This window comes from Pan troglodytes, chromosome 1 (assembly GCF_028858775.2).
Source record: "Pan troglodytes isolate AG18354 chromosome 1, NHGRI_mPanTro3-v2.0_pri, whole genome shotgun sequence".
NCBI lineage: Eukaryota > Metazoa > Chordata > Mammalia > Primates > Hominidae > Pan > Pan troglodytes.
In genome coordinates this window covers 99,115,704-99,133,212 of record NC_072398.2, presented here as the reverse complement: position 1 = coordinate 99,133,212, position 17,509 = coordinate 99,115,704, and the positions used below count along the sequence as shown (strand labels likewise).

The window sequence follows — 17,509 nt, the reverse complement described above, 5'->3', positions numbered from 1 at the left end:
ATTTTTGTATTTTTGTAGAGACAGAATTTCACCATGTTGTCCAGGCTGGTCCCCAGCTCCTGAGCTCAAGCAGTCCACCTGCATCGGCCTCCCAAAGTGCTGGGATTATAGACCTGAGCCACTGTGCCCGACCTAAATACTGCTTTTCTTGATCCATTCATCTGTTGATGGACGTTTAGGTTGATTTCATATCTTGGCTATTTTGAATAGTGCTGCAGTAAACATAGGAGTGCAGATATCTCTTCAACATACTGATTCCATTTCCTTTGGATATATACCAAGTAGTTAGATTGCTAAATCATATAGTAGTTCTATTTTTAATTTTTTAAGGAATCTTCATACTATTTTCCATAATGGCTGTACTAATTTACATTCCCACCAGTTGTGTGTAAGGGTTCTTATTTCTCCACGTCATCATCAACAACACTTACTATCTCTAATAAGAAACAGCCAAGAGTCAAGATCCAAGTGAAGGTAAATAGAAAAGGGCAGAGACTGATTACTGCAAATAGTCTTTGACTGTCATCATACCAGTTTTGTGAATTTATAGTTACTTGGATTTCTCAGATTTGCTTAAAAGTACAGAGACAGATCAGCCAGAAAAGGTGGTAAGAGAGTGACTGCAAGGGCAGGAAATGAGACATTGTGCCTATAAGAAAAGTAACAACAGAAATCCCAAATGGGATTTCTTTTCTTTTTAAAAAATTTTTTAAAAATGTTTATTTATTTATTTGAGACAGTTTCACTCTGTCGCCCAGGCTGGAGTACTGTGGCACGTAATCTCGGCTCACTGCAACCTCCGCCTCCCAGGTTCAAGCAATTCTCCTGCCTCAGCCTCTTGAGTAGCTGAGACTACAGGCGCCCGCCACTACATCCTGCTAATTTTTTGTATTTTTAGTAGAGAGGGAGTTTCACCATGTTGGCCAGGCTGGTCTCGAACTCCTGACCTCAAGTGATCCACCTACCTCGACCTCACAAATTGTTGGGATTACAGGCGTAAGCCATGGCACCCGGCCCCCAACAGGATTTCTTAATGTTTTAAACTTACGCTGTTGATTGAGATACATACATAATTTGTACCTGAAATTTCTTCATATTATAGTAGAAAATAGTGGAACATTTGAACAGATACCCTAAATGGGCTGTATTCCGTGGCTGCTCTAGGGGAAAGATCCCATGAAAGGAAAAAAATGAGAAAAATCTTACGAATTTGGGATCGAAATCTACCAAAGAGAAGTTTCTCCCTTTTTGATCCCTTAAGGATGATGGTAGTGAAATAGTAACCCAAAAAATCAACAATAGAAATCTCTCTCAGAGAACTCTGTACTTGAAAGCTACATGGGAGGTTCCCCATTATCATCATAGTCCCTAGTCAGTGTGAACAGAAGAGCTCTTAGACATTGGACATGGTTGTTGTCAGGTACAAAAGAGATAATGTATGTGAAAGCATTTTGTAAGTTGTAAAGTAATCATATAGTTGATAGTTATGTCCTCAGAATTCAGTGCCCTTCAAGGCTCTTGCCAGCCTTTCAAACCAAGCCATTTCTTCCTCTGATTTCCATATTTATTTTGATAGTGCCACTGCTTTTGGTCTCTCACACTGGTTCCAATATTTACTGATTCTTCAGGACCTTTGGCAAGTGTCACCTCTGTGAAGTCTTTCCTAATTTCTCAACAACCCAATATACTTTCTCTTCCCCTTTCTCTCCCCTTCCTCTTTTGCACTGATTTTCAGCTTTTGCTTTTTGTTTTGTTTTTTGCATACATGTTTCTGTTATAACACCACATATTTGTTCCTGAAAAACCTCATATTCTATAAAAACATGCACTAAAAAAAGGGTTATGAGAATATAGGGTTATAAGCAGACCACTTAAAATCTACATGACTATAGAAAGAAAGAAAAAATTCATATAATTTTTAAATCAGAGCCCTAATAAAAATAGTAACAATTATAATAAAAATACTAGCATGGTTAAATCTCCACCGGCATTTGCACCTAGAAATAGAGCCAGTCCATCCTCTGCAGCCTTATTCCTGGGGCTCATGTTTTCTTCAAATTATAAGGTCTTGAAAATACTCACTTCTCATAAAGACTACCTTGTCAAAATTAAAAATACCATATGGAGACAGCTTTCTTCATCAATCAGTGTTTGATTGTTATTTTGTTTTGTTTTGCTTTTTTACACAGTGCAATATATTTGCATCCTTTTTATTTGCACTTGCCCTTTCCCCATATAGCATAACACAGTGGAAAGTGCAACAGTTCTTGAAGCTACAAAACCAGATACTTCTTGCAGAACACACTTCTGTAGGATTATCATCTTTTTTTCTTAAGGTATTGGTAAGGCTTCCCCTTTAATCATAAGAAAGCCTATCCATTCTGGAAAAATTACATGTGAACCAATATGCCTTCTGTGTTAAACTGACACCATTTCCATATTTATCCATCTCACAGAAGTAAAGTACATTAAAGAAACATGTATATAGCAGAATAAATTATATTACTTTGATCATCCTTCACCCCATTGACTGTGAACTCACTGGGGACAGGAATTGTCTTTAACTTATCTGTGTGCCTGCAACAGTGCATGACATACTGCCTTATGGGGACTCAAAAGTATTTGTTGACTTGAATTAAATTATTTGTTCTGCTGCATAATAAATATAAATCTGTACTATATGGAAGGTCCTGAATATGAGGATTAAAAATGTAAACATGGCTTCTCCTGGCCCCCTTTCCTATCGGTACCTGCCTCTTAAAATCATTAAGTACTAAATGTAGAGATTACATGCTATTACATACTCATCTCTGTCAACCATGTTGAGACATGTTCTGATGCTTCTTAGAGATCAAGCCCAGTCTGTGTAAAATTCTACCAACTTGTCTCCATTTCACTGGTCAATCATTAATACTAAGAGAAAGCAGTAGGGTTTGCAAATCAACTAGTCAGTTTTCTTGTGCCGTATTGATTCAAGTCGTGGAAATAGTAAGTGTTCCTTCTTTCAGCAAGGAAATTACAACTTCAGCTATTGGAAAAGAAAAGTGGAACTATCCATTATTAAATTCATTTTTGTCCTAAAGCAATTAAAATGGAAATATATTTCCTTATTTAGTTCTTACCTTGGACAAAAGGCATTTAATTTTCTATAGTTGAGACAGTTGCTAAGTGTATGACTTATAATTGTCATAGTAGTGATGTATCACTACCATTCAATAATTATTAGATCTAAGGCATTGTACAACAGATGACTCAAGTGAAAGGGGGATAAATATAAGTTCTATCTTTCTTCAGAATATAAAAAGACTTCTGCAGAACCCCAAAGTGACAGAGTTTGATGCTGCCCGCCTGGTGATGCTTTATGCTTTACATTATGAGCGACACAGCAGCAATAGCCTGCCAGGACTAATGATGGACCTCAGGAATAAAGGTGTTTCTGAGAAGTATCGAAAGGTAACCAGTTTCCATATTAGCCCACCAAACAGGAACCAACTCTGTTATTATATTCTTAGCTCTAACGAATGATAAATCATACTATTTTTATTTACAGAAATGTATAATTCTGTCTTTTCATTTTTGTTTCCTTAATAAAATTATTTTCTTATGAAATGGGCTTCCTGATGCCTAAGCAATCAAAATTTGCTTCTCTTTCTTAATAGCTCGTGTCTGCAGTTGTTGAATATGGTGGTAAACGAGTCAGAGGAAGTGACCTCTTCAGCCCCAAAGATGCTGTGGCTATCACCAAACAATTCCTCAAAGGACTGAAGGTATAGACATCTCCTCTATGCTCTCCTGAGTGAGAACAGTTGAAGTCCTTGAGGCTGAGAGTGAATGAATATGATCTTCAAATTATCTTGAAGATTGCTGCTAATTTAGTACTGTGTCAGTTAAATGAAATTAAAACTGGCATCCTCTTGAAAGCTTTTTCTTTTAGTGCTTTCTGTCTTAGAGCTGTATCAGCATTGGACCAAATAGCTTAGCAGGAAATAACTGGAGATATTTCCAGGAAATAAGAAGAAAAAGACAAACAGTTCTGTTAGTCACAGATATTTTACACCATTTGTTTATAATTAAAGATTTTTTAGGTAGTTTCTCTTTGAAGGAAATTAAAGATGAAGCAAACATTTGATCTTTTAAAAATACTAACCTGTTTTCTTAAAATACTCAAAAATTAATTCTAATCTGCTAGCCTTTCTTTTTTTTTTTTTTTTTGAGACGGAGTCTCGCTCTGTCTCCCAGGCTGGAGTGCAGTGGCGCGATCTCGGCTCACTGCAAGCTCCGCCTCCCGGGTTTTACGCCATTCTCCTGCCTCAGCCTCCCGAGTAGCTGGGACTACAGGCATGCACCACCTACACCCGGCTAATTTTTTTTTTGTATTTTTAGTAGAGATGGGGTTTCACCGTGTTAGCCAGGATGGTCTCGAACTCCTGACCTTGTGATCTGCCCGCCTCGGCCTCCCAAAGTGCTGGGATTACAGGCGTGAGCCACCGCGCCCGGCAGCCTTTCTTATGTTTCCTGAAGTTTTTCTATTTTCCTGGGCATTTCCAGTCTTTTTTATACATAATCCTTTCCTTTTATTTGCTCTACCTATCATTTAACATTTCACAAAAGGGTGAGAGACAATGAAGACATGATAAAGGATTTAAGCAATTCCATTTTTAAAAAATCCTTTACAATAACTAGCCCTAAATTACAGAGTAATTTTTATGAGATTAGAACATTTCTAGCTGATTAAAATAATTTTTAAATTTCCCAGTTACTAAATCTATTTCCCACAGTTATGTAAATCTATCCCATGAAATCTCTATTGAGTGCATGTCCTTTTCTGATATGAATATTATTAATTCTTGTGTTGCCAATTTCCCAAAAATGACATAAGAACCATTTTCCCCTGTTTTAGGGAGTAGAAAATGTATATACACAGCATCAACCTTTCCTACATGAAACCCTGGATCATCTCATCAAAGGAAGGCTTAAGGAAAACCTATATCCTTATTTAGGCCCCAGCACACTCAGAGACAGGTAAGCTAACAAAGATATTAATAATAAAAGCCAGAAATACTGAACAAACAGAAAATTTAGAGTAATGTTAAGGACTAAAGCTGAGGTTATAGCATTCTGCTCCTCCTTTCTTCTGTTAAGATTCTTTTGGTTTTACATATGTCAGCATTAGATATGAATTCCCCTGCTAAGTCTGAAACATTTATTTCTTTTGTACTAAAGAAACAAGTGTTTTGGAGAGCCTCAAATCCTTCTGTATTTCAGTATCAGACCAGTTTACTTATGCCATTTAAGGTTCCGTTCAATGGCATCTGGCATTTGGTGTTTCCAACATTGAGGCCAAAAATAGGCTTGCTGCTTGATTGCCATCCAGAGCAGGTTGTTACTATTCTTGGTGAGGACTGGACTTTGCCAAATGTTGCCAGCACACAAACTGAGAGACCTAATTAATAAAGGCCATTTGTTACACAGGAGCAAAGGATGGCTTTCTTTTTGACTATTAACTAAAGGAAGCAATAATTGTCATCTTAATCCAGTGGTTAATTTTTAATAAAAACAAAACTTGTCCAGAACAACTTATTTAGGCCAACCTGAAATTTTAAATACTGTATACATAAATTCTACCTAGTTAAAAATTATATATATATTTTTTGTTGGAACACATGTTATCTAAGGGGCTAACATATATACTTGAATCCTATTGGATAGATTAATGTGAAAATTTTACTGTTGACATAATTCTTCTATTATTTCAGTTAATAAACATCTAAGAGCCTTGGAAGTATAGTGCTTTATAAACATAATGAGATTCTGAATGAGAAAAATGTTTTGAGATACATAGGTGATTCTTTTATGTGATAAAGTGTATTTTTTCACTTTGTCCTTTAAAAAATTTTTTTCTGTAATTTGGTACAGAACAGAAAAAAAAAATCATCTTTTAAAAGTCCAAGGTTGAGATGCAGAACATTTGGTGTTAAATTCAGAGAGTACACTCATTCAGATAAAATGTTTAAAGACCTTGGGATCAAGATTCAGAAATGTCAGCTAAGTGGGAAGAATGAATGCCAGCCCAAAGTTATGCACCTATCTGAGAGGCTTTTTAAAAAACAACTATTCTTGAGCTTTTGCATTAATGTGATAAATAAAAACATTTATTTGCTTATGAATTTTTATAAGAATTACTGAACAAGGAATTATTTATTACCAAAGGGAAACCACAGGCCACCAGAAGAATATACTGTATATGATCAGTACACAGCAGAAAACCTTTCTAATTTACATAATTCATTCCCACACAAAGCTCAAAATTATATTCCTTGAACAAAATGCACATTTATCAGTTGTCAACATCTGTTACCATTTGTCACTATAACCTAAGTATGCATATAGTTAATAATTCAGTTGCTTTGTCCTTTTACACAACAGATGTTGATTGAATGCTTTCAGTATGTTAAGAGCTGTTGTAGATGCTGGCGATATAGAAGTGACAGGAAAGACAAGGTACCCGCCCTCAAAGAACTTACATAGAGACAATGAGTAAACAAGTAAACAAATGAAGAATATAATTTTAATAAGTGCTATCCAGGAAATAAATAGGGTGATGAGCTTCAGAGTAATTGTAGGGGTGGGGAGGACTACTTTAGATGGAGAGAGAACCTCTCTGAGAGGTGATATTTAAGATGAGCTTTGAGTCATAAGAAAGAACCAGACCAGGCACGGTGGCTCACGCCTGTAATCCCAACACTTTGGGTGGCCAAAGCGGGAGGATCACCTGAGGTCAGTAGTTTGAACCAGGCTGGCCAACATGGCAAAACCCTGTCTCTACTAAAACTACAAAAATTAGCCTGGCGTGGGTAGCAGGCGCCTGTAATCCCAGCTACTCAGGAGGCTGAGGTAGAAGAATCGCTTGAACCTGGGAGGCGGAGGTTGCAGTGAGCTGAAATTTGCACCGTTGCACTCGAGCGTGGGCAACAGAGTGAGACCCCATCTCAAAAAAAAAAAAAAAAGCAATCACACGATGATTAGGAGAGAAAGCATCCAAAGCAGAGGGAAACACCAGAGCAAAGGTCTTGAAGAAAGAGAGAATTTGGCAAGTTAATGGAACAGAAGGGAGCCCTGCTTGGCTGGAGCATAGTGAATAAGGAGGAAATAAGAGGTTGAAAGATAGGTAGGGTTGGATCACATCGGTTCTCGAAGACCCTAGTAAAGAGATTTTTTTTTTAATGTCATAGGAAGCCATTGAAGAGTTAAGCATATGAGTAACATGAACTTAATTGTGTTTTAAAAGATATTTGTGGTGAGAATGGATTATTGAAGGCAAAAATAGAAGCAGAGAGACTACTGAGGAGATGACTGCGGTAGTCCAGGTGAGAAATGGAAGTGGTTTGGGTAGGAGGCTGAGAGAGAAGCCAGAATCAATAGTCATATTTAATGGCACAGATTTATGGAACAAGGGTAAGAGAGAAGTCAAGAATAACTCTCAGGCTTTGAGGAGAAACAGTTTTGTTGTTCAGTTGGAGAAGTCTATTGGATAACAAGTAGAAATGTCACATATTGAGAGTTGACAAAAACATTAGTAATATTAAAACCTCTGGAAATGTTGAACTGCTCCAGATTAAACATGGAAAAGGCAACTAGTTGGGGAAATGGAAACAAGAGGAGAGTGTATTGGATCATGACAAAGGTATTGGTGAATGAATTGGAGATTTGATGAGGCCAAAGAATTATTACAGAATAGTATTAGTATAGGTAAATTGGAAGTTGAGAGGTAGTTATTGGATAAAGATATTTTGAATTCAAGATTTCATAGGGGGTTCAGATACTTGTAACGAAGAAGTTTAGATTGTAAGCATGGATGTGGGTGGTCGTAGTGGGTAGAAGAAAAGATCAGGATTGGTAAGGAGACCAGGATGTTAGATGAGTAATCCACAGTGATGTTAAAGTCACTGACAATCTTGAAAAGAGGAGAAAAAGGAGGACAAGTAAGCCAGAGCTAAAGTCTTCACGGAATAAAAGTGACCAGGAAAGGAGGTCAGGAGAAAACGGTGCAGCTACATTATGAGCTTCTAAGATAGTGGAAATTTTGAAGGAAGAAGGCAAAGAAATGGTTACAAAACTACAGTGGGTGTCACAGAACATACCTATACCACCTCCTGGCCATGCCTAACAGAAGGAATACTGCAAAGGACTTGAAAATACTCTTATTTACCAATTCTACTTCTAAAAGCTTACTGTATAGATATTCCTGTGCAAGTACACAAAGATACTTAAGCAAGGATGTTCACTGAAGTAATAGCAAAAAAACTAGGAACAAGCTAAATATCTATTAATAGAGGGCTGGTTACCTAAACTACAGTACAATATTACGTATTCTTTTTTTTTTAAATGACATAACTCCTCACAGGTGATATGCAAAGCTTTTTAAGATATATTAGATAGAAAAGCAGGATGTTATAACATTTCTTTTCTTTTTTTTTTTTTTTTTTTGAGACAGAGTCTTGCTCTGTCACCCAGGCTGGAGTGCAGTGGTGCCATCTCGGCTCACTGCAATCCCTGCCTCCTGGGTTCAAGATTCTCCTGCCTCAGCCTCCTGAGTAGCTGGGATTACAGGTGCATGCCACCATGCCTGGCTAATTTTTGTATTTTTAGTAGAGATGGAGTCTCACCATGTTGGTCAGGCTGGTCTCGAACTCCTGACCTCGTGATCCGCCCGCCTCGGCCTCCCAAAGTGCTGGGATTGCAGGCGTGAGCCACTGTGCCCAGCCATAACATTTCTTTCGGGTAAAAAAACTGTATAATCCTGGGTGCAGTGGCTTATGCCTATAATCCCAGCACTTTGGGAGGCCAAGCGGGCAGATTCTTTGAGGTCAGGAGTTTGAGACCAGCCTGGCCAACATGGTGAAACCCTGTCTCTACTAAAAATGCAAAAATTAGCCAGGCGTGTCAGGAGGCTGAGTCAGGAGAATCGCTTGAACCAGGGAGGTGGAGGTTGCAGTGAGCCGAGATTATGCCATTACACACCAGCCTGGGTGATAGAGCAAGGCTCCGTCTCAAAACAAAACAAAACAAAACAAAAAAAGTGTACATGTATATAAATATGTGCTTGACTATACATATGTATGTATATTATATATATAATATATTTTTACAAGCACATATATGTATAAATACAGTAACTTTTTTTGTTTGTTTGTTTGTTTTTTTGAGACAGGGTCTGGCTCTGTAGCCCAGACTGGAGAGTGGTGGCGTGATTTCAGCTCACTGCAGCCTCCACCTTTTGGGCTTAAGCCATCCCACCTCATTCTCCTAAGTAGCTGGGACTACAGGCACATGCCACAGTGCCTAGCTAATTTTTGCATTTTTATAGAGACAAGGTTTTGCTATGTTGCCTAGGCTTGTCTCAAACTCCTGAGCTCAAGCAATCTGCCTGCCTCAGCCTCCCAAAGTGCTTGGATTACTGGCATGAGCCACCATGCCCTGCCTACAGTAATTATTTCTGAAAGAATAATCAAGAAGTTGTTAATAGTCATTACCTCTAGATATTGAGACAGTAGTTAGTTACATATCTATCCTTCCTATTAGTTATTGTATTAGGTATTGTAATCTTGAAGTAAGTATTATGTTTTGTTAATCTTTGGGGTTTTCACAATGTTTAACACAGTGATTTACAAATAGTAGGTGTTCAATAGATGTTTGGTAAATTCTATAGGCATCTCTTCTAGTTGATATGCCAATATTTATAGTTGGAAAATTTAAACCAGAGAATAAACTTAATTGATGCTATACAAAATTTAGATTTTTGAAGTTCATAAACAACCCTATAAAACATTCTGGCTCTGCATTCACTTGGCCACACTATCAGCTCTAGCCACTTTCTTGGCCCTGTATTATCATATTGAAAAGAGTCCTTGATTATAGTGGTATTTATTATTATTTGTCTCATCATAATAGAAATTCTAGGTTTTATTGTTGCTATAATAATAGAAAATATCAAAGGAAATGTGGCAAGAACACAACTTTTCAAAACCAGAACACTGGTGGAAATTTTTTTAGCCCTTAGCTATTAAATTAGTGTTTAAGCTGTTTGGCAGTATAGCTATATCCACAAATTGGATTTGATCATTCTGCAGATGGGATTCTTGCATACCCTATTTTTCAAGCTAATTTTTTTTTCTCACTCTAGAATTGCCTCTTGTCTCTGATAAAGGCAAGCAACTTTTTCATTTGGTGAGGAAATGGAGCTATATGATCATGCATTCCAGAATCAGTCAATTCAAAAAGGAAGTACTTTTCATGTTTATACAAATGTAGTAGAATCTTGTTGCTACAGCTTATTTTTTGTTTCTGTGAAGCAGCAGTCCTTTTTCATTGGCCTTTTTTCCTGCAGTAAATGCTCATAAGAACTGTACCATTTGTAAGTATGTTCAGAAATTACAATTTTAGCCATAAGTGTAATGCTCCACAAAATAGATAAAATGTTGCCTTTTGAAAGTTTGTGTTTCCATGTAACTTAACCACATATAGAAATAATGTTAAAAATTCTCAATAAGGTGGGCAATGTGTCTCATGCCTGTAATCCCAGCACTTTGGGAGGCTGAGGTGGGGCAGATCAGAGGTCGGGAGTTCAAAACTAGCCTGGCCAACATAGTGAAACCTTGTCTCTACTAAAAAAAAATACAAAAATTAGCCGGGTGTGGTGGCAGGCACAGTGGCAGACACCTGCAGTCCCAGCTACTTGGGAGGCTGAGGCAGGAGAATTGGCTGAACCCGGGAGGCAAAGTTGTAGTGAGCCAAGATTGCGCCACTGCACTTCAGCCTGGGCGACAGAGTGAGACTCCATTAAAAAAAAAAAAAACACCTCTCAACAAACTTGGTATTGAGGGAACATACCTCAAAATAATAAGAGCCATCTATTCCCAGTACTCTGGGAGGCCGAGGCGGGCGGATCATGAGGTCAGGAGATTGAGACCATCCTGGCTAACACGATAAAACCCTGTCTCTACTAAAAATACAAAAAATTAGCCAGGTGTGGTGTTGGGTGGCTGTAGTCCCGGCTACACGGGAGGCTGAGGCAGGAGAATGGTGTGAACCCAGGAGGTAGAGCTTGCAGTGAGCCAAAATCAAGCCACTGCTCTCCAGCCTGGGGGACAGAGCGAGACTCCGTCTCAAAAAAAAAAAAAAAAAAAAAAGAGCCATCTATGACAAACCCATAGCCAACATCATACTGAATGGGCAAAAGCTGGAAGCATTCCACTTGAAAACCAGCACAAGACAAGGATGCCCTCTCTCACCACTTCTATTCAACAGAGTATTGGAAGTCTTAGCCAGAGCAATCAGGCAAGAGATAGAAATAAAGTGCATCCAAACAGGAAAACAGGAAGTTAAACTGTTTTTAGACGACATGATTCTATATCTAGAAAACCCCATAGTCTCAGCTCAAAAGCTCCTTCAGCTGATAAACAACTTCAGCAAAGTTGCAGGATACAAGTCAATGTACAAAAATCACTAGCATTCCTATACAGCAACAACAACCAAGCTGAAAGCCAAATCAGAAAGCAATCCCATTCACAACTGCCACCAAAAAAATAAAATACCTAGGAATACAGCTAACCAGGAAGGTGAAAGAGCTCTACAGTGAGAATTACAAAACACTGTTCAAAGAAATTAGAGAAGCCACAAACAAATGGAAAACATCCCATGCTCATGGATAGGAAGAATCAATATCATTAAAATGGCTATACTGCCCAAAGCAGTTTACAGATTCAGTGCTATTCCTATCTAACTACCAATGACATTCTTCACAGAACTAGAAAAAATTATTTTAAAATTCATATGGAACCAAAAAAACGCCCAAATAGCCAAGGCAATCCTAAGCAAAAAGAACAAAGCTGGAAGAATCAGGTTACCCAACTTCAAACTATACTACAAGGCTACAGTGACCAAAACAGCGTGGTATGGGTACAAAAACAAGCACATAGACCAATGGAACAGAATAGAGAGCCCAGAAATAAGGCCTCACATCTATGATCATCTGATCTTTGACAAAGCTGACAAAAACAAGCAATGGGGAAAAGACTCATTCAATAAATGGTGCTGAAATAACTGACTAGCCATATGCAGAAGATTGAAGCTGGACCCCTTCCTTACACGGTATACAAAAATTTCAACTCAAGATTGATTAAAGACAAATGTAAAACCCAAAATTATAAAAACCCTGGAGGACAACCTAGGTAATACCATTCTGGACCTAGGAACAGGCTAAGATTTCATGACAAAAAAACTATGCATCTGAGAAAGGTCTAATATCCAGCATCTATAAAGAACTTAAACAAATTTACAAGAGAAAAACAACCTCATTAAAATGTGGAAGGCCGAGGCAGGTGGATCACCTAAGGTCAGGAATTCGAGACCACCTAGTCAACATGGTGAAACCCTGTCTCTACTAAAAATACAAAAAATTAGCCACGAGTGGTGGCTGGCACCTGTAATCGTGCCACGGGAGGCTGAGGCAGGAGAATCACTTGAACCCAGGAGATGGAGGTTGCTGTGAGCCGAGATTGTGCCATTGCACACCAGCCTGGGCAACAAGAGCAAAACCCTGTCGCAAAAAAAAAAAAAAAAGTGGGCAAAGGACATGAACAGCTACTTCTCAAAAGAAGACATACGTGCAGCCAACAAGCATATGAAAAAAAACTGAGTTTTTTCAGTTTTAATGATCAGTTCATATCACTGATCATTAGAGAAATGCAAATCAAAACTATGGTGAGATACCATCTCAACACCAGTCAGAATGGCTATTACTAAAAAGTCAAAAAATAGGCTGGGCATGGTGGTTCACGCCTGTAATCCCAGCACTTTGGGAGGCCGAGGTGGGCGGATCACAAGATCAGGAGTTCGAGACCAGCCTGGCCAACATGGTGAAACCCCTTCTCTACTAAAAATACAAAAATTAGCCAGGCCTGGTGGCACGTGCCTGTAATCTCAGCTACTCGGGAGGCAGAGGCAGGAGAATGGCTTGAACCCGGGAGGCAGAGGTTGCAGTGAGCTGAGATCGCATCATTGCACTCCAGCTCTGGGCGACAGAGCAAGACTCCACCTTGAAAAAAAAAAAAGTCAAAAATAACAGAACCTGGCGAGGCTGCAGAGAAAAGGGAACACTTGTACGCTGTTGGTGGGAGTGTAAATTAGTTCAACCATTGTGGAAAGCAGTATGGCAGTTCCTCAAAGATTTAAAAACAGAACTACCATTTGACCTAGCAATCCCATTACTGGGTATATACCCAGAGGAATATAACTCATTCTACCATAAAAACACATGCAGCTGGACACGGTGGCTCACGCCTGTAATCCCAGCACTTTGGGAGGCTGAGGCAGGTGGATCACCTGAGGTCAGTAGTTCGAGACCAGCCTGGCCAACATGGTGAAACCTCGTCTCTACTAAAAAATAAAAAAAATTAGCCAGGCATGGTGGCAGGTGCCTATAATCCCAGCTACTCGGGAGGCTAAGGCAGCAGAATCACTTGAACCCGGGAGGCGGAGATTGTGATGAGCCGAGATTGCTCCACTGCACTCCAGCCTGGGCGACAGAGTGAGACTCCCTGTCAAAAAAAAAAAAAAAAAAACACATGCATGGCCAGGTGGGGTGGCTCATGCCTGTAATCCCAGCACTTCGGGAGGCCGAAGTGGGTGGATCACCTGAGGTCAGGAGTTCAAGACCAGCCTGACCAACATAATGAAACCTCATCTCTACTAAAAATACAAAATTAATGGAGCATGGTGGTGCATGCCTGTAATCTCAGCTGCTTGGGAGGCTGAGGCAGGAGGACTGCTTGAACCTGGGAGGCAGAGGTTGTGGTGAGCCAAGATTGTGCCCTTGCATTCCAGCCTGGGCAATGAACGAAACTCCGTCTCAAAAAAAAAAAAAAAGACACGTGCACACAAATGTTCATTGCAGCACTGTTCACAATAGTTAAGACACGGAATCAACCTAAATGCCCACCAATGACAGACTGGATAAGGAAAATGTACATATACACCATGGAATGTTAGGCAGCCATAAAAAAATGAGATTATGCCTTTTGTGGGAACATGGATGGAGCTGGAGGCTATCACCCTTAGCAAACTAATGCAGGAAGAGAAAACCAAATACTGCATGTTCTCACTTACAAGTTGGAGCTAAATGATAAGAACTCAGGAACACAGAAGGAAACAGCAGACACTGGGGTCTACTTGAGCAGGAAGGGTGAAAGGAGGGAGAGGAACAGAAAAGATAACTATTGGGTCCTGAGCTTAATAACTGGGTGATGTAATAATATGTAAGACAAACCGCCGTGACACATGCTTATGTAACAAACCTTCACATGTACCCCCAAACTTAAGATAAAAATTTTTAAAAAGAAATAATGATTTCCAGATACCCTATATATTATTTTTTTATTTTTTAACAAAATAAGATATTATCCTTGATTATCCTTGTATATCTCTATACAGCATGAGCTAGCTGCTGTTTTCTAATGTTTGCTGTCTGCATTAATTAATGCTTTGGTTGCTATGGTGAATTACAAAGCACAGGAAGATGCATACAAAGAATTGAACTTGTGTATTCCACTTAGCTTCAACCATCATATGGAAAAGATTTGCTATGTGTTTTACCATTGGCCTCATCAGAACATCTACTTTTAAAATTTACTGGGAAAAGGAATGAAAAGGAAAAATGTCAGGGGTATTTAAACATTGTTTTTCATAGACGTTCTTCCTTAAGTCAGCTTGAATAAGTAGTAGGAGGAGGCTCAGGAAAACATTTATTAATGTTTTCATAACCAAATGTGACATAGTCATCTTTGCGAGGTATACAATTGAGCCAAGCTCTAAGAGCCTATCCCTGTATCTAGGTTTTGTCCTTACATGTATATAACCTACACCCACAGTTTACCATCCGTGACATTTTCTTTCCTCTCCAGTAGTACAAAAATACCCTGCCACCCTGAAATGATCAGACTGAAGGACAGTGTTCTCTTACTATGCTAAAAGCCCACTTGAATTTGTTCCTTCCCAGTTCTTGCCTTTCTTTTCCATAAGAGACAGATATATTCTCCAGGCAGGTGATGGTCAGAGGATAGCTATGGAGAGGCAACATCATTTTCCATGATGCTCTCATGTGTCTGCTCAATCGCTTTTTAAATTGACTTATCAGATCAGGAGCTCAAAACAAAGGTGTTAACTATCTGATTCTTCCCATTAGTCACCAAGATGGTCACTGTACCCCTGCAAAGGAAAGTTTCCCTCCCTTCTTCTTAATAAAATAATCTGCAATTCATTTATTTACTTAAGTAAATAAAATGTGTTTATTTGAGTAATCCATTATGCAGTTTATCTTGAGCAAATATATATATTACTTTCCTACATTTTTCGTTTTTTTTGGTGAATATAATGTCCTTTCAGCCTTGAGTATTTTATTGTTTCCGAACACTTTAACTGCCTCTTATCTTCCAGCTTTTTACATAGTCTGTAACTATCTGGGTAATTTTTCAGTCATCTCCCTTCCTTCTTCCCCTCTTTTGGAGTCCCCCATAGTCTCTTCTCTTCGTCCTTATGTCCATGTGTACCTGCCATGTTTAACTCCCATTTATAAGTGAGAATATGCTATATTTGATTTTTCTGCTTCAGATAATGGCCTCTTGCTCCATCCATGTTGCTGCAAAGGACATGATATCATTCTTTTTTATGCCTGCTTAGTATTCCATGGTGTATATATACCACATTTTCTTTATTCAGTCCACTATTGGTGGATACTTAGGTTGGTTCCATAGCTTTGCTATTGTATATAGTGCTGGGATAAACATGAGTGCAAGTGTCTTTTTTTATATAATGATTTCCTTTCCTTTGAGTAGATACCCAGTAGTGGGATTTCTGGGTCGAATGGTAAGTTGTTTTTGTTTTTTGTTTTTCCTTTCTTGAGACAGCATCTCATTCTGTTGAATGGAGTGCTGGATGGAGTGTAGTGGCAGTCACAGCTCACTGCAGCCTTCCCAGGCTCAAGTGATCCTCCCATCTCAGTGCCCTCTCCCTGCCCCCAGCCTCGCCAAGTAGCTGAGACTATAGGGGAAAGCCACCACGCTGGGCTAATTTTTAAAAATTTTTTGGCAGAGTTGGGGTCTCACAATGTTGCCAGGTGGATCTCAAGCTCCTTGGCTCAAGCGATCCACCTGCCTTGGCCTCCCAAAGTGCTGGGATTACAGGCATAAGCCACCAGGCCCAGCCTTTTTTCGTTGTTGTTTTTAAGGAGGAAGAGGGGACATGAGCAAGGATGTACCCTGTGCATTCGCTCCCCTCCCTGTGGCTTAATTGCTAGTTCTATTTTTAGTTCTTTGAGCTAGTTCCATAATGTTTTCCACAGAGGTTGAACTAATATACATTCCCACCAACAGTATATGAGCATTCCCTTTTCTCCGCATCCATGCCAACATCTGTTGTTTTTTGACTTTTTAATAAACCAAAATAGTAAGAGCCATATATGACAAACCCACAGCTAACATCATACTGAATGGGGAAAAGTTGGAAGCATTTCCCCTAAGAACTGGAATAAGACAAAGATGTCCACTCTCACCGGTCCTATTCAACATACTGAAAGCCCTACCCAGAGCAATCAGGCAATAGAAAGAAATATAAGACATCCAAATTGGAAAAGAAGAAGTCAAATTATCTCTGTTCGCATTCAATAGGATTATATACTTAGAAAACCCTAAAGATCCCTCTAGAAGATTCCTAGACTTGATAAGTGATTTCATTAAAGTCTCAGGATACAAAATCAACATACAAAAATGAGTAACATTTTTAGGCACCAATAACATTCAAGCTGAGAATCAAAGTAAGAGCTCAGTCCCATTTACAAGAGACACACAAAATACTTAGGAATATATTTAACCAAGGAGGTGAAAGATCTCTATAAGGAGAACTACTTAACATTGATGAAAGAAATCATAGATGACACAAACAAATGGAAAAACATCCCATGCTTATGGATTGGAAGAATCAATATTAAAATGATCATATTACCCAATGCAATCTACAGATTCAACACAATTCCTATCAAATTACCAACATCATTCTTCACAGAATTAGGAAAAAGAATCCTAAAGTTGATATGGAACCAGAAGAAAGCCTGAATAGCCAAGGTGCTCCTAAGCAAAAAACAAATCCAGAGTCACATTGCCTGACTTCAAATTATATTATAAGGCTACAGTAACTAAAACAGCATGGTACTGGTACAAAAACAGACACATAGATCAATGGAACAGAATAGAGAACCCAGAAATTAAGCCACATACCTACAACCAACTGATCTTCAATAAAGTCGATAAAAATAAACAATGGGGAAAGAACACCCCACTCGATAAATTATGCTGGGAAAATTGGCCAGCCATATGCAGAAAAATGAAATTGGACCCCTATCTCTTAACCATATACAAAAATTAACTCAAGATGGATTAAAGGCCTAGATGTGGGACCT

General features: G+C 38.8%; 1 protein-coding gene across 13 annotated transcripts in view; it reads left to right on the top strand.

The window, feature by feature from the left end:
• VPS45 (vacuolar protein sorting 45 homolog) overlaps positions 1-17,509 on the top strand; it is a 78,456-nt gene that overhangs the window by 21,748 nt on the left and 39,199 nt on the right. For 6 of the 13 annotated variants that reach the window (XM_054670367.2, XM_054670357.2, XM_001167625.7 and 3 more), the window contains 3 exons: positions 3,295-3,453; positions 3,660-3,767; positions 4,901-5,022. In XM_054670367.2, the coding sequence (XP_054526342.1) occupies positions 3,295-3,453; positions 3,660-3,767; positions 4,901-5,022 (389 nt within the window). Of the gene's footprint in view, positions 1-3,294; positions 3,454-3,659; positions 3,768-4,900; positions 5,023-7,288; positions 7,368-10,183; positions 10,415-17,509 lie in introns of those variants that run through there. The other 7 variants (XR_010158454.1, XR_010158448.1, XR_010158451.1 and 4 more) reach the window with 3 other exon arrangements.